This window comes from Poecilia latipinna, unplaced genomic scaffold, assembly GCF_001443285.1.
Source record: "Poecilia latipinna isolate Pla-1442-1.1 unplaced genomic scaffold, P_latipinna-1.0 Scaffold3349, whole genome shotgun sequence".
Lineage (NCBI taxonomy): Eukaryota > Metazoa > Chordata > Actinopteri > Cyprinodontiformes > Poeciliidae > Poecilia > Poecilia latipinna.
The window spans coordinates 32319-50440 of NW_015115965.1; the positions used below are offsets into that span (position 1 = coordinate 32319).

The 18122-nt window shown below is 37.6% G+C and overlaps 1 protein-coding gene and 1 non-coding gene across 4 annotated transcripts; one reads left to right on the forward strand and one right to left on the reverse strand.

Moving 5' to 3' along the window:
* Positions 1-699: 699 nt before the first annotated feature.
* Positions 700-772, reverse strand: trnar-acg (transfer RNA arginine (anticodon ACG)). The gene has a single exon. It is a non-coding gene; the product is annotated as a tRNA-Arg (tRNA).
* Positions 773-1663: 891 nt separating this feature from the next.
* Positions 1664-17279, forward strand: banp (BTG3 associated nuclear protein). 3 transcript variants are annotated; one of them, XM_015023582.1, is made up of 10 exons: positions 1664-2043; positions 4401-4525; positions 4630-4739; positions 4847-5046; positions 5148-5237; positions 7458-7630; positions 8892-9131; positions 13372-13530; positions 15035-15156; positions 16669-17279. In XM_015023582.1, exons 2-10 carry the CDS (start codon positions 4468-4470, stop codon positions 16819-16821), a joined length of 1305 nt encoding a protein of 434 aa, XP_014879068.1. In that variant the 5' UTR covers positions 1664-2043; positions 4401-4467; the 3' UTR covers positions 16822-17279. The 3 variants fall into 3 exon arrangements, with proteins under 3 accessions (XP_014879068.1, XP_014879066.1, XP_014879067.1); XM_015023580.1 differs by having other exon boundaries at positions 1669-2043; positions 4401-4479; XM_015023581.1 differs by lacking the exon at positions 1664-2043 and adding an exon at positions 2065-2535 and having other exon boundaries at positions 4401-4479.
* The last annotated feature ends 843 nt before the right edge of the window (positions 17280-18122 follow it).

Here is an 18122-nt window from a genome sequence, read left to right on the forward strand (position 1 = left end):
TTGTCATAGAGATTTCGCAACAAATGTATGGTCAAATGATTTCAGTAGGGACAGCCATTACCCTGAGGATTTTATTCTGTTCTCAAACTCAAACGGACTCTGGAAAAATGCGAGCGCTGGATCAAGGCCTGCTGCTGACCTCACAACCTGTTACATGAAACAGTGATGGTTGGCAACTACCACATGTTTATCTGCACAAAGGTAATGGGTAGTAAACATCCCTTTTCTGTCATAATAAGACTGTGTGATAGTCAAATCAAAGACCAATAAGTGAAGGCAATTATTCTTGATTTTATGTGTGTAAAATTCATAGGTAGCTAGCTTTATGGAAGCATGAAAACATGTACAGCAGTAACTACTGTATTTAAATGGATGCACTTTTTATGCTACTGCTTACTGACAGTCACACGGCCCTAGGGCAGCTGTAGCTACAATCCAGTATCTTGCCATCAATAGTGAGTGAATGTGCCCTTTGAGATTTCAATTTATATATACAGGGCATTATAAATAAAATTGACTAAAATAGTTTAAAAGTTGTTTATGGTGAATGCAGGACCTACTAGGTCTTACCTTTCACCACCTCGTCACGTTACCGTCTCTCTATCTCGACACGAATCTGATTTTCGTCTGTGAAGACTGCCAAACGTAATGTACAAAACCTAACACTGACAAAAAAAATTGTACAAAAAGAAAAATATTCGAGCCAGCCAGGAGTCGAACCTAGAATCTTCTGATCCGTAGTCAGACGCGTTATCCATTGCGCCACTGGCCCGAGACGGACAGCTGAGCAACAACTATTCTCTTTGAAAGATGGTGTGTCTACACGTGTTCTCTATTGGTGATTATTTCCTTACGTCCTCGTCGAAAATGCAACAAACCGAGACTTGTTAATACAATGGATATGGCTAATTCAGCTTAAAATTGCGAGTTCTGGGTTCTGTGTCAAACACACCGACGTTTATCGTCTGCTGTTTTCCCGAGACAGTGTTTGTTCTAGCAGCACAAGGTAAATTTGTGCATTTGCAAATTCGTCCATTTCATACTCACGCCTTGCCAATTTGTTCATTTCTACTTCATTTTCTAATTAGTAAACAAACATTTCATTCCCACTAAGCTAAAGTCATCGCGTGCTACCTGACTGCGTTGTAGATTACAAATTTAATTATGAAGATAGTGGTCATTAAAATGCTCCATTCTCATTTTCATTTAGAGCTGTTATATTATACCCATAGCACACAATGCCATATTGACAAGGCTGTCAGAGAATGACCCCTGATCAGACATAACTTAATGACCTCCTGCTGGTTCTTAAAGTCAAATGAGATTTCGTTACAGTGTACTTTAAACAGAATATTGAAAAATACACTAAATATATATTCTCGTTTAGAACGACTGTCACCACATAGCTTAGTAAATTATCTAAGGCTGTATTTTCTTATTTAACCCTTTTAAGAACATTTAGGTAATATATTGACCTACATTTTCTAAGGGTTGTAAAGTACAACTTTTACAACCTTTAGCAGAAATGTTAGGGAGAGAATGTCTCCCTAACATTCTCAAAAAAGAAAAAAAAAGAAAAAACTGCAAACGCAACCACCTGGAATTATAGATCGATTCTTGAAAAGCATAAAGAGCACTTTAAGCAGGTGCCCAAAGTCGGGATCCTGCATGGTTTAGTTCTCCCTGGTGCACCTGGATCAAATGATGGCTCATTAGAAGGTCTAAGAAAACCGACTTTGGCATCCCTGCTCTAAGCAAACATCTTATGTGGTAACATAAATAAAATTAAGGCATGCAGTTGATATTTATCGACATTATTAAATAATCAACATTCTAAAGAGCATTACATAGTCTTTACAGCTACGATTAGATGGTCCCTAACCTTCCTCTCGATCAAGCGGCTCTGAATGTTTAGTGCGGCCCCTGCAGACTGCTGAGCAGAGTGAAGGAGCAGCCAGGTAGAGGCACAGGCTCCATCTCTCGCGAGGAACGACGCCGTTATCGGAATCTCTACAAACAACACGAGAATTCGTCATTCACACGGTAATATAACCCAATCTTACACGGTGCATGTCGCTGTGTGAGAGCTAGGGTCGAGGATGCAGAGTTAAAATGTCATTTGTTTGCTGTTTTTAACTTTCTGTGATTCTTGTGTTACAGTCCAGCGGCCTTTAGGCCCCATAGCATCCTAACTACTAAGCTAGCCTAAATAGCGTTTGGTTTCACTCCTTAGCTTTGCTGTTAGCAAGGCGGCTCACAAACAGGATTGTGGCGCTCCTGCTAACATTAGCCGCTAGCTACGGGTCTGGTTTTGGCTTTGATAGGCAATGCAAATGTAGAAACATTGGCAAATTTACCATCGTTACAACATTAACAACACACGAGTAGTGCATGTTAATTTTCCGCCCATACTCCGGTTGGTTGTAGAGTACCCGCGCACTCTGTTAGCCCCAAATCTTAACTCTGGAGATCTATTTTAAAAGAAAAAATTTTAAAATAAGGCTTTGTCAAAAGACCTGATTCTATTTACTGATGGTAAGAGCTTAATTTGTTGGTAATACAATGCAAGGCAGGTTCAGTACGGACAGTTGACAAAAAATAACCCAATAATACGCAAAGTCCAGCACTGTTACTAAGTTCAATGTGCTCATATGTGTTTATTTTTTATTTGAACATGGAAGCAAGAAAACATGTATTTAAAATATACTTAGGCCTACTACCTTTTATTACTCTGCAATTAAGACAAGTTTTTCATGTATAAATTATGTAAGTGTTGATTTTTTTTGCAGGCGGTTTCTGTAAAGTTTTATATACATATAATATACTTAGACTTTTTATGACCAATGTTTGTATTATGTGGTATAAGTCTTATTTAGTTCAATAAACATCCCCCGCCCCCATCTGTTATATATATTTTTTTAAACAGATAAGCTGCAGCATGGACCTTTTCTGTAGTTTTCAGAACTACCTATATAACTAACTGCAAGTTAGATATGGATCCAGAAACATAATTTGTCAGGGACCCAATATTTTGTCAGACTTCTATATTCAACATTTTTACTGCTGAATGTCCTTAATTGCATTCGTAGGTATCAACCACAACATTACGGCCACAAAACATTGCCAAATATCTGCAATTTGCCAAACATTGCCAAATATCTGCAAACTACAAGATGTAACCATCTATCATTGCCAAGTACATTAAGCCACACAATGTCCGTGCACAGACACGGCAACACACAGCCGTGTTATGCAATTTAAAAAAACAAAACAAAGTCAAATAAATTATGACTTAGATTTTTGTTTAATGCAAAAGATCTGTGTCGAATTGTTCAGGCACATTTGTCGATCGAAGCCAGAGCTTTTCTGAAACAACTGAAAACTGCTTTGAAATACATCGTATACAGATATGTTGTATGTATGATTATGTATGTTCTCTTTTTGCCTGGGTCTTTCACATGAGTAAATCAAACAAATTCATGTTTAGTTTTTACTATTTATATAAATTACTTTCTAAATTCAGTCCAGAGTTTATATCTGATATAGCATTCTTATTTAAAAAGCTTTTTTGAAATAGCAGTCCTCTACTGCAGACCAACAATCGTCACACGTCGTGTCCACTCCACCATTACTTTCAAAAAAGTTAATTACAACTTCATTGCACCTTCATACAACTTAAGTATTGCCTTGACACAGCCAAAAACGTTGGTGCATTTTTATAGAATGTCTTTGATAGATCAGCACAAAATAGACCATGATTACGATGTGGAAGGGAAATGAGTCATAGTTTGTTAAAGTTTGTAAATAAAATTATAAAAAGTATGGTGTGTGATTGCTTCTTTACATGATTCTAGCTGTTCACTGATGTTCTAAGACAAACCTCTGTAGATTTTTAGTGAATAGCTGCATTATTATTATTATTCGTAGAATAAACTCGCATAAAATCTATTTACTGATATCACTTCTGGAGGTAATTAGACTGTGTTTGGGAGTGTTAAAGTAAATAACTGAATCCCAATGCTTGGCACACTTTTCAGATCTTTATTCATTAAAACTTTTCAAAAGTGTCAATTTCATTCCTTCACAATTATGCTCCACTTTATCCATTACACAAATCCCCCCAAAATACATTGAAGTTTCTGATTATAAAGTAATAAAATATCAAAAATATTAAAAGATTTGAATGCTTTTGTAAGGTAGTGCTTTTAGAGATGTCCAGGTGTGATCATATTGCAGTGTGAGTTCAGAATAAGGCTGAACTTATTCTGGGTTGGAAATAGCTGTAGGTCTTTGAAACGGAGGTCTGGTTAAAGCCTAGACATAAAAACTCGTTTGTCTTAAAGTTACAAACTGTGCAACAATATGCTGACGATAAATATTTTCTCATTGTCTTATTTCAGCTGTGAACAATGTCTGGACAAGTGCTGGATGAAATAGTACAAATAACAGTGGAGGAGTTTAACCAGGATGGCCGTAGTGGTAAGGATGCTGTGTAGAGACACATCTCTTCTGCATTTATTGATCGGTGACTTACTCAGCGCTTTCGTCTCTCTGTTCAAAGCGATGAAACCAGGTTTTTGGCACTAGCTAAAATGTTTTGGCAATTTCTCTGGATTTGATCTATTGCAGATTTGCTGGACAGTACTGAAGACGGTGAAGAAAGGACACAGAAGAAAAAGAGGAAACTAAGCAGCAGTCAGGACAACAACAACAGTAATCAAGAACTATCTTTTATTAAGGTACTAATAAATCACCAGTCATGGTTCTTATAACATCTAGACTTTATTTTAAATTTTCCTGTTGGATTGATCAAATGCATGAATTTCTTTACCGTTTCTATACCCAGAATCTTCTGGTTTCATTCACTGAGTCGATTAGCCAGCGCCTGGAAGGAATTGAGTCAAAGCTACAGTCCTTAGACGCAACGTGCAAAGTCCTTGTCCGCAAACTTGACAGCATGGCTCCCTGTGCAAAGAGCCCCGTACAAGTTCCTATGGTTGCAGGTTCTCCTCAGGGCGCCACTCAAACTTGGAACAAAGTTCGATGGTAAAATCTCAAGTGTTTTTTTTTTTTTTTCAATCATTTTTGTGCTTTAATCTTGTATTTTTCTTTATACATGTCTGTTTCGATCTTTTTTTTTTTTTCAGCGTTGTCCCACAAACAAATGTGATTGTTAGCAGAGAACACACAAAGGGATTAAACCAGGAAGACACTCCTCTTGAAAATCTGCTCAGCAAGTAAGCAGCTTGCATTTATATTTATCTGTATGTCAGAGGTCCGCTGATATTTATCTATAAATGTGTTTGTCTGTCTTAAAAGTTTTAACGTTACAGAACTTTGCTGGCAATAGGCTGCTAGGGACTGTCTTTTTGGGTGATTTTAATGTCAGTATGGATGAAATACATAACGCTTCGTGTGTTTAAAGCTGTGCTAAGAACAGTTGTGTTAGATTGTTACATTGATAGGTCAGGAGCGAACTTCATGCAGTAACTCACAGAGCTTTGTAAAAAAAGGAAACAAAGAGCTTCAGGAGATAGGAGAGATGGCTAAATTAATACCCTCAACCCATAATCAGCCCTTGTTTCCTATGTTTGGTGGTTTTACAGCTGACAGAAATATTATTGTAGAAATTATCATTCTGATTTTTTTTTTTTTTTTTGCAGAATGATTCCATACATTTTGATATCACTGGTTGATGGATGTTCCCCAAACATCCATAAACCTGATGGATGTTTGGAGAACATCAGCTGATTGAGTATGAATAATTAGTATTTTTTTATTTTTTTTACTCCCCTCTTCTTTGTTCAATGATATTCGTTGTACTGGTACCAGTATGGAAACTTTCTCAAACTGTTAACCTCTGTTGAAAGAAATTGATTAGAAGGAATGAAGCTTATTATCCCTGTGATGATAAAAAATAGTTCAGTGTGTCCCTTCAGGGACTAAAAGTGAATTTATTCTTTTTATTACAGTTTTATTCTACATGCTGTTTTATTTCTCTTTGATGAAATTGTACAACATTTTAGTCAACACTTGTTTTTAAAATTTGCTATTTTATTGAATTTGACTGTAAACTGGGAGGTGCTGTCCACATTCAGTGACTCAACATTGGGCTGCCCCCTGCTTCAAATTTGACACCTTTGGGCTTGACTGAAATAACTAACTGCTCAGATCCACTATTCAGATGTTTAAGGGAGAAAAGGTTTATGTCAGTGATGAGAACCATGTTTGTAAAGGTCAAGTTTAAGCTTTCAAACCCACCAGCATTTAACCAACTATGTTACCTCAAATCAACAGCAACACAATTGGGTTTTTCTACAGGACAGTTATTCCAAACAAACATAAAAACTGGAGGAATTAACTTCATATGTCTGGAAAGACCCTTGAAGTCTAGTTGGCTAAAAGCCAAGTCTGTCCCAGAAAACCAATGTGCTATAATAAACTCTACCAATACTGCAAAGACATGAGATTAATATCCATCCACGGATATGCCAGAAGTCTAAGACTGGCTACAACCCAACAACAAATATTGGTGAGATTGTATATATTTGAGACAATATGTATAGTTTTGACCCTGGATTAGAGGGAGTTCACAATGAATTTAGTGTTAAGTGGTAAGTTTGGTTGTTTCCACCATTAAAATCACTTCAGAACTAGAAGTGTGTCCTAGGGGTGTCCCGATTAATTGGCACAGATTTCCTTAGTCTTGGGAGATTGGTGACTTGCTGATACTTGTATGTGACCGTCGGCGTCGGGCCGGGGGGCGGGGCCAATGACCGGGCCCCTCACGTGTATCACCTGCTCTGTTGGGGTGGGGGGAGGGTTCTCATTTGATTTTTACCAAGGAAGCATATTGGCTAAACCGTGAGTGAGTCACTGGGACTGACTACTATATATTCCATTGAGGGATACACCTTTCTGAACAGGCGAGGGCGCACTTTCTCCGTCGATAATCAGACATTAAAGCGACTTGAAACCATTCCTCCCGAGCCACCCTTATAGCTCCGCGTCTGTATGGGATGCCGATCTTGTCCTCCACCCCCATCCTATCTATCTGAGCAAAGGTCTAAAAATAAACCACTGCCCTTTATTGCTCTGCTATGTGAGAGGTTTGACTGACAAACTTGCTCATGTCTGCAAGTTTGCAGTTAACAATAGTCACTCCGCTATTGCCAACTCTTTCTTGCTATATTTAGCAAAATTGCTATATTTATCAAAATTGCTATATTTAGCAAAATTTCAGGCAAAAAAAAAAAAAGGTATCGGCCGAAATCGGAATCGGTAGGTCAGGCTTTTTAAGGATTGGTAATTGGTGATGAGCTACAAAACTGTAATCGGTACACCCCTAGTTTTTACAAGCCCTAAATTAAAACAACAGTCATCCTCTTGCCCAGTATATCTAGCCTGTTACAACTGGGATGCATCAGCGTGTCAAATACCTTATTTTGGTTTTGCAGCACAGTGGCCAGGAGGCGACAGAATACCATTCTGGTTAAAGTGCCGGGTGCTGAAGAGAGTCAAGAGGAACAAGAGAGCGGCTCAGAGGCCAGTGACTCTGTTTCCAACAGTGGTCAGTCAGGCGGTGCACAAAATGGTCAAAATGTCACACTCATCACACTCAATGCAGAAGGTAAGACCTAGTCTGTTAACGCAGAAATATCAATCTACCCTCACCCTTTATATTTAATGTTTTTATTTTGCTGCTTTTACGGCCGTGAATGGATTTGAATGAATGGATTGATTATGTTGGAGGCGGGATTAATTTGTGCTTAGGCACAGAAAGTTTAATAAGTCTTGATTAGGATAGTCACTAACACAAAGAAAACAAATGATTACCGTTCTCAGTAAAATTTTTAAATTATTTGTGTGATTACAAACTTCTGTGATTTTTTTTTTCTTTCTTTTTGTCTTCAAACAAAGAATCTCAACATTTAGCTCTAAAATATTACTGTGCTGAAAAAACCTAAGCTTTTTGTTAAATGTGTTTGTTTAACAGGGGCAAAAACATTAAACAGGTTTGTAGCAATAGCTTATTTGCAACCCCTGGCCCCAAGGTAGGCTTCCAGGATTAAGACAGACTTAAAAAGTATAGAGACTTAAAATATTACAACCAATAAAATAAGCTTAAAACGTTTGGTTTTCATTTTTCTGCTAAATAATAATAATGATCTTCATGATATTATTGTTGTTCCTTCCAGTGCTTTATGTTGGCCTGCATCTTTGCATCATCTATTTCGTTTTAGCAGCGAAACCCATATAAGCATTAACTACTACAGCATTGATGTCAATGACTGAATTTTCAAAAAACCACATATGTAGATCTTTTTTTCAGTGTTTTGTTTTGAAAGGGGTAACGTGACTATTTTAACTGGTTTTCATATTCATGTTGTTGTCTTAGCGTGTTGACGCTTAACTCTAAGGGACTTGGCTTAAAGTTTGCAGCTTCATTTTTACATCAACAAAGCTACCCTTTATTTCAGCTTTTTGGTATATAGATGGAATTGTGGCAGTCAGCACTGCTAACATGGTACCATTTGTGTTATATGGTGTAAAAGTGGTAAGCAGTAGAGAGCTATAACACCACATAATTCAGATCTGGAATTGAATCAGTTATTTTATACAACCACATGGAGGTGCTGTTGTATTACATAATCTTATGTTGACTCGGCGTACCTTTTGTAATATTTGTCAACCTGTGATTAAATCCTATAGTGGAACATATAAATTAAGCTTTTATATTTATTTATATAGGGATCTAGACAGGTTTTCCTTAGTGCTTCACATCTCGCATGGATTTACTGCAGCAGAACATTGAGGCTTGTGCTTCAAGAAGTGCCTTTCCTTTCCTTTTCTCTTGATTCCTTTCTGTTTCTCTTCTCTTACTTTTTTAGAAGATTATCCAGAAGGCACTTGGTTGGGAGATGAAAACAACTCAGAGATGCGGGTTCGCTGTCCAATTTCTCCGTCTGACATGCTTTATATCAGCACAAACTGCCGCACGGCAGAGAAAATGGCTCTGACACTGCTGGACTACCTATTCCACCGGGAGGTCCAGGCAATGTCAAATCTCTCCGGGCAAGGGAAACATGGAAAGAAGCAACTAGACCCTCTTATGATCTATGGCATCCGATGTAAGTCATAAAACGTTGCTGGTTTATGATTGACAGGGGACTACATCACTTTACTTCACGTTACCTCAAGCAGAAGGTAGAGGAGGCTCTGAGAAATGGTTCACAATACCTTAACTTGCATATATGAGATCCCAGAAGTGTTAGGCATCCCAAAAGGTCCTTTTGGAAAATGTCTCAAAGGTGCATCTGAGCTGCACCATCTTAGCAGTTCGTGGTGGTTAAACAGAACATCTGAACATCTAAGATTGTGGTCATAGGTTTCCAGAACAGCAGTCCTTGCCAAAGCAGTTTTTATGTGCGTTAGAGGCAATAGTGGTTTGGTCTCACCCAAGTGTGTCCAGGTTTCAACCATCTAGATGCTGAAGTGAGATTAAGGTGAATAACAAGAAGGGAGTCCTCCTCCTTTTATAACCTTTATGCAATCCAGCAGTACCACTTGATGTGAAATGGCGCTGCTGCATGATGAAGGGAGTGTCATTTTTGACAGTTGATACAGTGTTCCTTCAAGGAGGCCAAATAGCTTTTCCTGTTGCATACAGTGTAACTTGGGAGGATTTTTAGTTTTACTACTGACATGTCATTGCATCATCTAATTCTTCACCTTCTTTTCAGAGTGTATAGTGAAAAGAAGTCCAAAACACTTAATTAAATATGAGTAGAGGAAACCTTTTGGCATTTTTCATATAAAAGGCCACTGAATTTGCAGGTGATTCTGATTTGTACTTCTTACAGTTTCTGTGATGGTTAAACAGAAAATATCACCTTCTGAAATGGCCCAGACCACCCTCTGTTTTATGATTACCACATTATTTCTGTAAAGTAGAAGTAAAAGGTTGTAAAATGTAGTTTGAAATTCTTGTAGGAATAAACTAACTCTCTGAGACCTTCCCACATTTCGTCCCTGTTCCGTTTCAGGGTAGAGTTGAATGGATCTTTGAAACAGACCACAGTCTGTATTCCCATGGCGGCTTACAACAACATGCATTCATCATACCATACACGCATTAATGTGCACCACATTTTAGTACATACCGAACTCTAAATGACATGCACATGTCTGGTTGAAAGATGTTAATGGAGTCGCTCTCAATTCAGTAGGTCTTTGAGAAGAGCTGGGCCTTCAGTGGTTGACAGATTTATCTTTAGTGACTCTTTTAGAAATAGACTTTTGTATTTATAAGTCTCATAATGCTGTCGTAATAGCAGTGTCATCAGCTGTAACATGTTCTAACAGTTTATGTCTCTTTTAAATAGTTCAATGAAATATTCCTTCATGACATAATGAGGCATAAAGCCAGAGAGTAAGTATTGAACAAATCGTGTAGATACATTTTGAATGAGACTATTGACATAATACTCAAACCATATGTTGGTACCAAACCAAGTAATTCACACATCAAAAGAAATCCAAACAAATAGATCAATAAATTAAGTTGCGTGAATTAAAGTAGAATGACTCTGAGTAAGTATTGAACGCATTAAGAAAAGTAGGTATGAAGGCATGGGAAGTTTTTAGAAAACAATCCTGCTCTCTGTCATATGAAGTTAAGTTCAGCCGGTTGAGTCCTTACTAATGCCCTGTTTTAAAAGTCTTCTTATTACCCAGGAATCGCACAAGAAACATCTCATGAAAATCAATGAGCTCTCTCAAAACCTTAGTGTTTATTGTTGAAGAGCATACTGATGGTTTCAGATGTATTTCTACACTTCTGAAAATGCCCTGTGAGAAATGTTGGAGCAATAATCGTGAAGTGGAAAGAAAATCATTTCACCTCAATGCAGCCCGTGACCTGGTGCTCCTGGGATGGTTTCTGACAGAGGTGTCAAAACATGAACGACAAAACTTGTCCAATATCAGAAGTGCACTTGGAAAGAGCTTTAGAAACACCTGGAATTAGCATGAGCAGTTTTTCTTTCATGGAATCTGGTAACACACTGAACCACAACAGATCCAACATTCGCTGTATAGCTTATGAAGAAAAATCATGCTGAAGCTTATTCAATGTTTGCTGCACAACATTTGAACAAAGCAACAAAATACTGGAGGAATATACTCTGGTATATAGACAGAACTGTGGCAGTCAGCTTTGCTAACTGCCACAGTTCTACAAAATTGAACTCTTTGTCATTCCACATACCGTGTTTAGAGGTATAATTGAAAGCAGGATGAATAGGAAAATGCGCCAAGACAGTCTGCTAAAAATCTGTAGATGTTAGTTGATTTCAGAATATCTGCTAGAATAATTGAGTTAACTACCATACATGAACACAACTGAAAATCTATTAAAAGAACTGAAGCTCAGAGAGCATAGAAGAGGCCCAGAGGCCTTTAAACATTTAACAGTTTGTGAAGAAGAATGGGCCATTACCAGCTGAGTATTCCATTAGTTTCTCCATAAGAGAGACGTCTTGAGGTTTTGCTACCAAATAGGGCTTTTCTGCCGAGCATTGAATACATTTTGGATGTGTTCAGTGCTTATTCTCTGTCATTCTACTTCATTACCCGTAATTTAATCAGTTTTTATTTCTTTGGATGTCTGGAATCATTGGGTTCTTATTTACAGCTGATGCGTGTTTCGTGTTTATAGCCTCAATAGAGATATTTTTACTGAGGAAAACATTAACATGTTCAGTGCTTATTTTTCACGTTGTGTATCTAAAGTGCATCTCACTTCAGTTGGACATTGTTCAATGTCCCCTCCTCCCAGACCTCCATGTACCTCTTTACTCACCATTTGCTGTAGATAAAGATCTGTCTTTCACACCCACTTCAGGCCACTTGACCAGCTGTGCAGAGGTCAACTTGGGGACACGCATTGAACTTCTCTTTTATAGCTCTAAATGTTTCTTTTCCACACATTTGTGTTTCTTGTGAGTACCCATATGCAACATTTAAATGTATAATTTTAAAATTGGCGTTTAAAAAAAAAAATCTCGCTTTACACAATCTTTTTTTTTTCCTCCAGAGTTTCTTCGTTTTCCATTTGCGTTATTCCCAAAGACGTTTTTCTTCTTCCGTCCCTGTGTTCCCTTTGAACCTTTGCATTTCATGCAGTTGCATGTGGATTCGGTCTGACACAGAAGTATGTAAAGGCAAGAGCAGGGCTAGTTCACTCTTGGTTGACTCATTATTCCTTGAAGGGGAGGAAAAAAAAAAGATAAAATAAGAATGAAAGAGCACCTGCCTGACTTGCCTGTGCAGGATCATCAGGTGCAGAAGGACTGCTGGATAGTGTCATACCAGTACCATCAGATAACCCCACCGTCTCATTTTCTATCCCCGGGTAGTAAAGGTTATAACTGTGTTGCTAACCCAAATAGAAATGAGCTGTCAGTTGGCCCTCGCCCTCTTAACAGTTTATAATGTGGCCCCAGTCATCTAGTGAATGCACCTGTACATATCTCCATGCAGGGAGATGGAAAAGTCACAGTTAGGCTTGTGTTAACTTGCCAAAAGGTGTGGAGACGGAAACTGGACTCAGACAGTGGTTACATTCACTTTTTAAATGCTAATGTGTTGATTATATACTTAAACTAAATTGTGTTTAACCTGTAGATCTTGTGGTGGTTAAAAATTGATGTTGAGTCACATTTATTTATTTTTTTGCATTCTGCATTATTCACAAATGCAGATTTTAAGATTATTTAGGCACTTATTTTAACAAGATATTAAATTTAAAAGTTATCTACTGGCTGTTTTCTATTTAGTGTACCGCTACAGCCCTAGCATACACATGGTGTTAGTGGTTTACATTTGCTCATGATAAGCATAAAAAACAGCCAACAGATTTAAATTAACTCCACAAATTTTACCAAAAAAAAAAGTGAAATATCCTCCTAGGATTACTCTAGAAACTAGTTTATGGCTACAAAAGGGTCCAGTTAACATAGAACTTGGACAGGGACTTTCCACAAAATTGTATTCAGGATATATAAATATATTTGAGCCTGCACGTATAAATTTAGCCATGTGGATTAGTGAAATTTCACAATAATGTTGCATTTCAAAACTATGTGAAGTTGTTTATCATTTTTCCACGTTGGGGAAAAATAAAAAGTTCTAATAAAATTAATTTAATTTCCAAAATCTGAAATGAGATTTATGCCCTGTGGTGAGTGTATGTAAACTTGGTGCAGGCATTCAAAGGTACAAACCTCACACTTTATTATTGAAAAAAGTCTTCATTGGTGAGATGACCAATATACACTTGTAACATGTAATGTTTCCATATTTCCTCAGGCCACTTGTTCCACAAATTTGGCATCTCTGAATCAGACTGGTACCGGATCAAGCAAAGCATTGATTCAAAGTGTCGTACCGCCTGGAGACGCAAGCAGCGGGGCCAGAGCCTGGCAGTGAAGAGCTTTTCCAAACGCACTCCACGCAGTACGGTGGCAGGTAAAATATAGATCTCAGGTGCCTGTATAACTGTATTTCTTTTTTTTTTTTTTTTTTTTTTTTTTTAAGTTTTAGGCATAATGTGACAATAAAGTTTGACGGCTCTTGAAATTTGCATGTAGGAAAGTGTGACGTCTTGAAAAGGGAAAGTGTGCAGATGTACAAGTTGCAGAAAAATTAAATCCAGATTCTGTTTATATGAAAAAAAAACTCACAGCTTGTTTTGTTAGTTCCACTGGTGCAAATATATATTTATTATATTTTGAAAGCCATTCATCTCCTGCTGTCAGCACAACTTGAATGCGATCAACACCTTCACAGGTTGTGAATTCAAATACATCTTATTTTATCTCCTGTATAAACGCATTTATGCAACCGGAACCAATGTGTAGCTATCTAGTGTAACACTGCAGCTGTTTAGAGTCCATACACAAAGCATTCTGTACTTCCCACTTTCTGTGAGTTATCACCTCTCACCTCTGACCAGAGAAAAGCAGGCCTACGGAGGAAAGCCTAATATCCTGTGAGCCCATACTACCGTAGGGGCGGATTGTCAGGCCCTGCCTTTTCAAGCCATGCACACCCTAGTGTGTTCAACACAAATGCTAGTTCAACATGCAACATCCGTCAAGATGCAGCACACATACAGGGACCAAACAAATCATTCAGTTTCGACTCAAATTCCATCCTAATGAACTGAAAAAGAGGATTTTCATTTGTGTGAAACAAGCTCTTTAGCTTTTTTATTAGCCGTCTGGGCTCCCATCCCTCATCAGCTAAAGTACTGAGAAACATATTTTTTTATATAATTCACCACACATCTGTAATAATGAATGATAAGAGGGAGTGTTAATCTTCAAAATGTCTGTATTATGTAGTGACGTGTATGGAAAATAAAACAAATGACTATATTACAGAAAGGTAGTCTGGCTTCACTTGGTAGCAATGATCATCTTTTTCTTTTTTTATTTAAATTGGCTTTTATTGCCTAAATGTTTTTTTATTTTTATTTTTCAGGATGACTTGCAGGCTTTATTTGGCCAGTATTGAAGTCCTTTGATAGATGTAGTAATTTTGAATCTAGCAGAAAATTATAGAATAACAGAAATATTGTCATTTATGATCCAAGGAATGTGTCCCTGACATTTGTCAGATTGTTTTTTTGTTAAACTTGAATGTAAGGATTATGCAGGAGGTTGATGTTTATAGACTGAAAAGTTTAAAAGTTCTTAGTTTTGATTCATAGAAACACTTGCGGATCAAGTGAAAACCAATCTATTTATCAGTGCATCACTAACCTGAGGATGTTGTCGCTAGAACATGGATATGTTTAAATCTTGAACTGTCAGCAACCAGAGAGCTTAGGAATCTTGTAATTTTATGACGCCTTCCGGCTACAGATCTTTCATATTTGATTCTATATAATTGTCCTGGGTTACTGAACTTGCTCACCCAGCGTGCTCCGAAGTTCCACACTGACTCATCTTTTTGTTGTTTTGTACAGAGGAAGGCATCTCAGATGAAGCTGCTCAAATAGAGACCGCCACCCAACAGACCCTGCATTACACACTGGCCAATCAACAGGTCCAGTTCCATCGTATTGGTGAGGATGGACAGGTTCAGGTGGCGCGTCTCAAATGTTTCATTTTTCACTTTCTGTAAATCCTTCGGAAAGCATTTTCTTAATTACAAGACCTCATTTTTTATCTCTACATATTAGTTTCTAAAATTTGTCCCCCACATCCTGGGTTTCAGTTTAATTTAGGAGTCCCACAGAGCAGGCCTGGGATAGTTCATACCACCCACTACAGTGACACTGGGGAAATATTGACCAACATATAAATTAATAAAAGACTAATGGATGCTGAATGATGGATTGGCCATTAACACATGCCGTGGCCAAAGGTCACATTGAGGCCCACTGCGACATATGGGTGGGCTGTTAAAGAAAAAGTAAATAAACTAAATTCCCAGTGTCCTGAAATCATCTAAAGTATTCAATTTAAAACATCCCTTGAGCTACAACAATAGATGCGAGATTAAACACCTTATGAGAAAACTTGTTGTGAGCAGTTCTCCCACAAAGAGTAACTCTGGAATTTGTTTTCTTCCTGTAAGAGCTAAAGAAGCAATGAAAGACATCTAAAACTTCAAATGACTGAGCAGGATCATGCTTCAGAAACGATTTGTAGATTAAATGAAATGACTGTCTGGTAAATGAGTTGTATGTTGAAATGAAGCAGATGCTGTTATTCGAGACCAATGCTGCATTTTGTGCCATTATGGAATATAATTAATGTTTAAGCATGAGGTTGTAAACTGATGGCTGTAGATTCTTCCTCAGTATTTTGTAGTAGAGAGCAGAGTTCATGGTTACCTACATCAAGTCATGGTGTCCAAAGTCGGTCCTTGAGGGCCGGCATCCTGCATGTTTCAGTTCTCTCCCTCAATGTTCTCCTTAGGCCTCTAATGAGCCTTCATTTGAGGCAGGTGTGTAAAACCAGGGAGAGAACTAAAACATGCAGGATGCCGGCCCTCGATGACCGATTTTGGACACCCCTGTAATAAAGCATCAAATCGGCCCCAGACCGTCATGCTACCACCACCAGATTCGATTGTAGGATCTTGTTTTCAAATGCTGTATTAGTTTTACAACAGCCTTGGAACTCTCCCATGGCCATTTTCCACTCTCTCTTTTTTTTATTTTTTTTTATTGTTGGATCTTAAAATTTGACCTTAACTGAGCCAACTAAGCCCTGCAGAGCTGTTGAGATGTTATTCGTCATCTCCTGGACGACTAACTGATGTGCCCAGCCACTCCTAGGAAGGTTCACCGCTGCTTTATGCTTAGTAGAACCCTAAAGCCTTACAAATGCTGCAGTGATTTTATTCTAATCTGTTCTTTAATTTCTTTATATAGGCACATTGTGTGATCTTTATTTGAACATTTCTGAATTTTAAGGTGGTGTTTGTTTGGCACGTAACTCCTTCTGATTATTCTCATTTATTTGAACTTGCATCCCGAAGTCACTGAGTTCATTAAAAGCCAGTTTTAATGGCTTTGGCTCCACACTTTGTCAGAAAAATCATGCATTTTAAATAAAAAAAAACTTGTGTCCCTTTCCTCTTGTGTCTCAGATTCCACAGGGACAGCTGCACATCGCCCAGGTGCCACAAGGCGAAGAGGTGCAGATCACACAGGACAGTGAGGCAAGTTTTTATCAGTGCTCGTCTGATAGAAGTCAAACAACATCGGACCAATTTTCCAAACTCGTTTTGTCTGTTAAATGATACAAGCACCTCATCACTGTTTCTTTTTTCAACCCACTCATATCTGTTACACCTCATTCATGTTTGAGAGGCTGGTTGGAAATAAAGTTAATGATATCTACAGCTGCCACATTTTAGAAGCCAGATTCTTGAGAGTTTGTTATGGAACTGACTTACAGTATCCAACTGACTTTTCTGTTTTTGACTATCTTGTTTTTTTTATTTATTTAAGAAATGTCCTTTTCTTTTTATGGAAGATAAATATTAAACCCTTCAAGAACTTTGGACAAATTATTTTCCCATAGACATAGCGCTTCAGTTATAGAAATAGCGGGGTTAGACATTAATGGTTGTATATAGAGTTATATGTTGTCAGTGTTGTCCCATGAAAAGATATACTTAAATACTTGCAGGAATGTGAGGGGTGTACTCACTTTTGTGATGCACTGTAATCTGCCAATTGCATTAAAACCTTTTTTTTTTTTTTTTTTTAAATCAATATCAAGGAATTTTTGCCTTTAAACAAGCTTGTNTGTAGTTTTGGTTGTTCTCATCATCATCATCATCGAATTTAAAAATAGTTTCTCTCTAACTTTGGTTTGTTTTTCCCCCTTTCCCAGCTGTCGTTCTTGTGAACAATATCAATTCCCCCTCCGTCGTTGTAAGAAACTTTCTGCAATAATTTGGACTGGAAGCAGAAAGGCGTGTCTCAGAGATTTTTCTTTGGATATTTCATTGAAGACAAATGTTTTTGAGTCATGGATCAAGGTGTTGTGGACAGTCCTGTCATCCTCGTTATCAAGGCTCCCAACCAGAAGTACGATGACCAGACAATCAACTGCTTCCAGAACTGGACCGTGGAAAAGCTCAAAGCCCACCTGTCTGATGTGTACCCTAGCAAACCCGTAAGTTGTTTTTCTTAATAATATAGCAATATACCAAAGATCATTCTTAAATAACAAGATTATGTTTAATTTTTCCTGATCTCAATTCCTATTTCGTTGTTTAATCACCAACCTTTTTTTTAATTATACGTTTCATTTAAGATATTGCTATAAAATCTGGTTATATTTTATTCTTTATTTTATTGTCAGTTAATAGACTTGTGGTGGTACCTAATTAAGCTAAGGGTTAAACTACAAATCCTTGTAATTTTGCATATATAACACACAATTTAAATGTCAGCTCTGCTTCAAAAAGACAAAAAAAAAAAAAAAAAAAACCCTGAAAATTATAACGCAAACAATAAATCTAACAATCAAAGTTATATAAAGATTTAAAAACTACAACGGTCCATCACAAAATGTGACACTGGTAAAAAA

What these genes read in the sequence shown, in the direction of transcription:
- banp (XM_015023580.1), top strand. Translation starts at nt 4,410, where the DNA reads ATGTCTGGACAAGTGCTGGATGAAATAGTACAAATAACAGTGGAGGAG. An exon ending in CTTGAAAATCTGCTCAGCAA is followed by an intron (nt 5,238 to 7,457) that starts GTAAGCAGCTTG and finishes TTGGTTTTGCAG; the next exon opens with CACAGTGGCCAGGAGGCGAC. An exon ending in AGGATGGACAGGTTCAGGTG is followed by an intron (nt 15,157 to 16,668) that starts GCGCGTCTCAAA and finishes CTTGTGTCTCAG; the next exon opens with ATTCCACAGGGACAGCTGCA.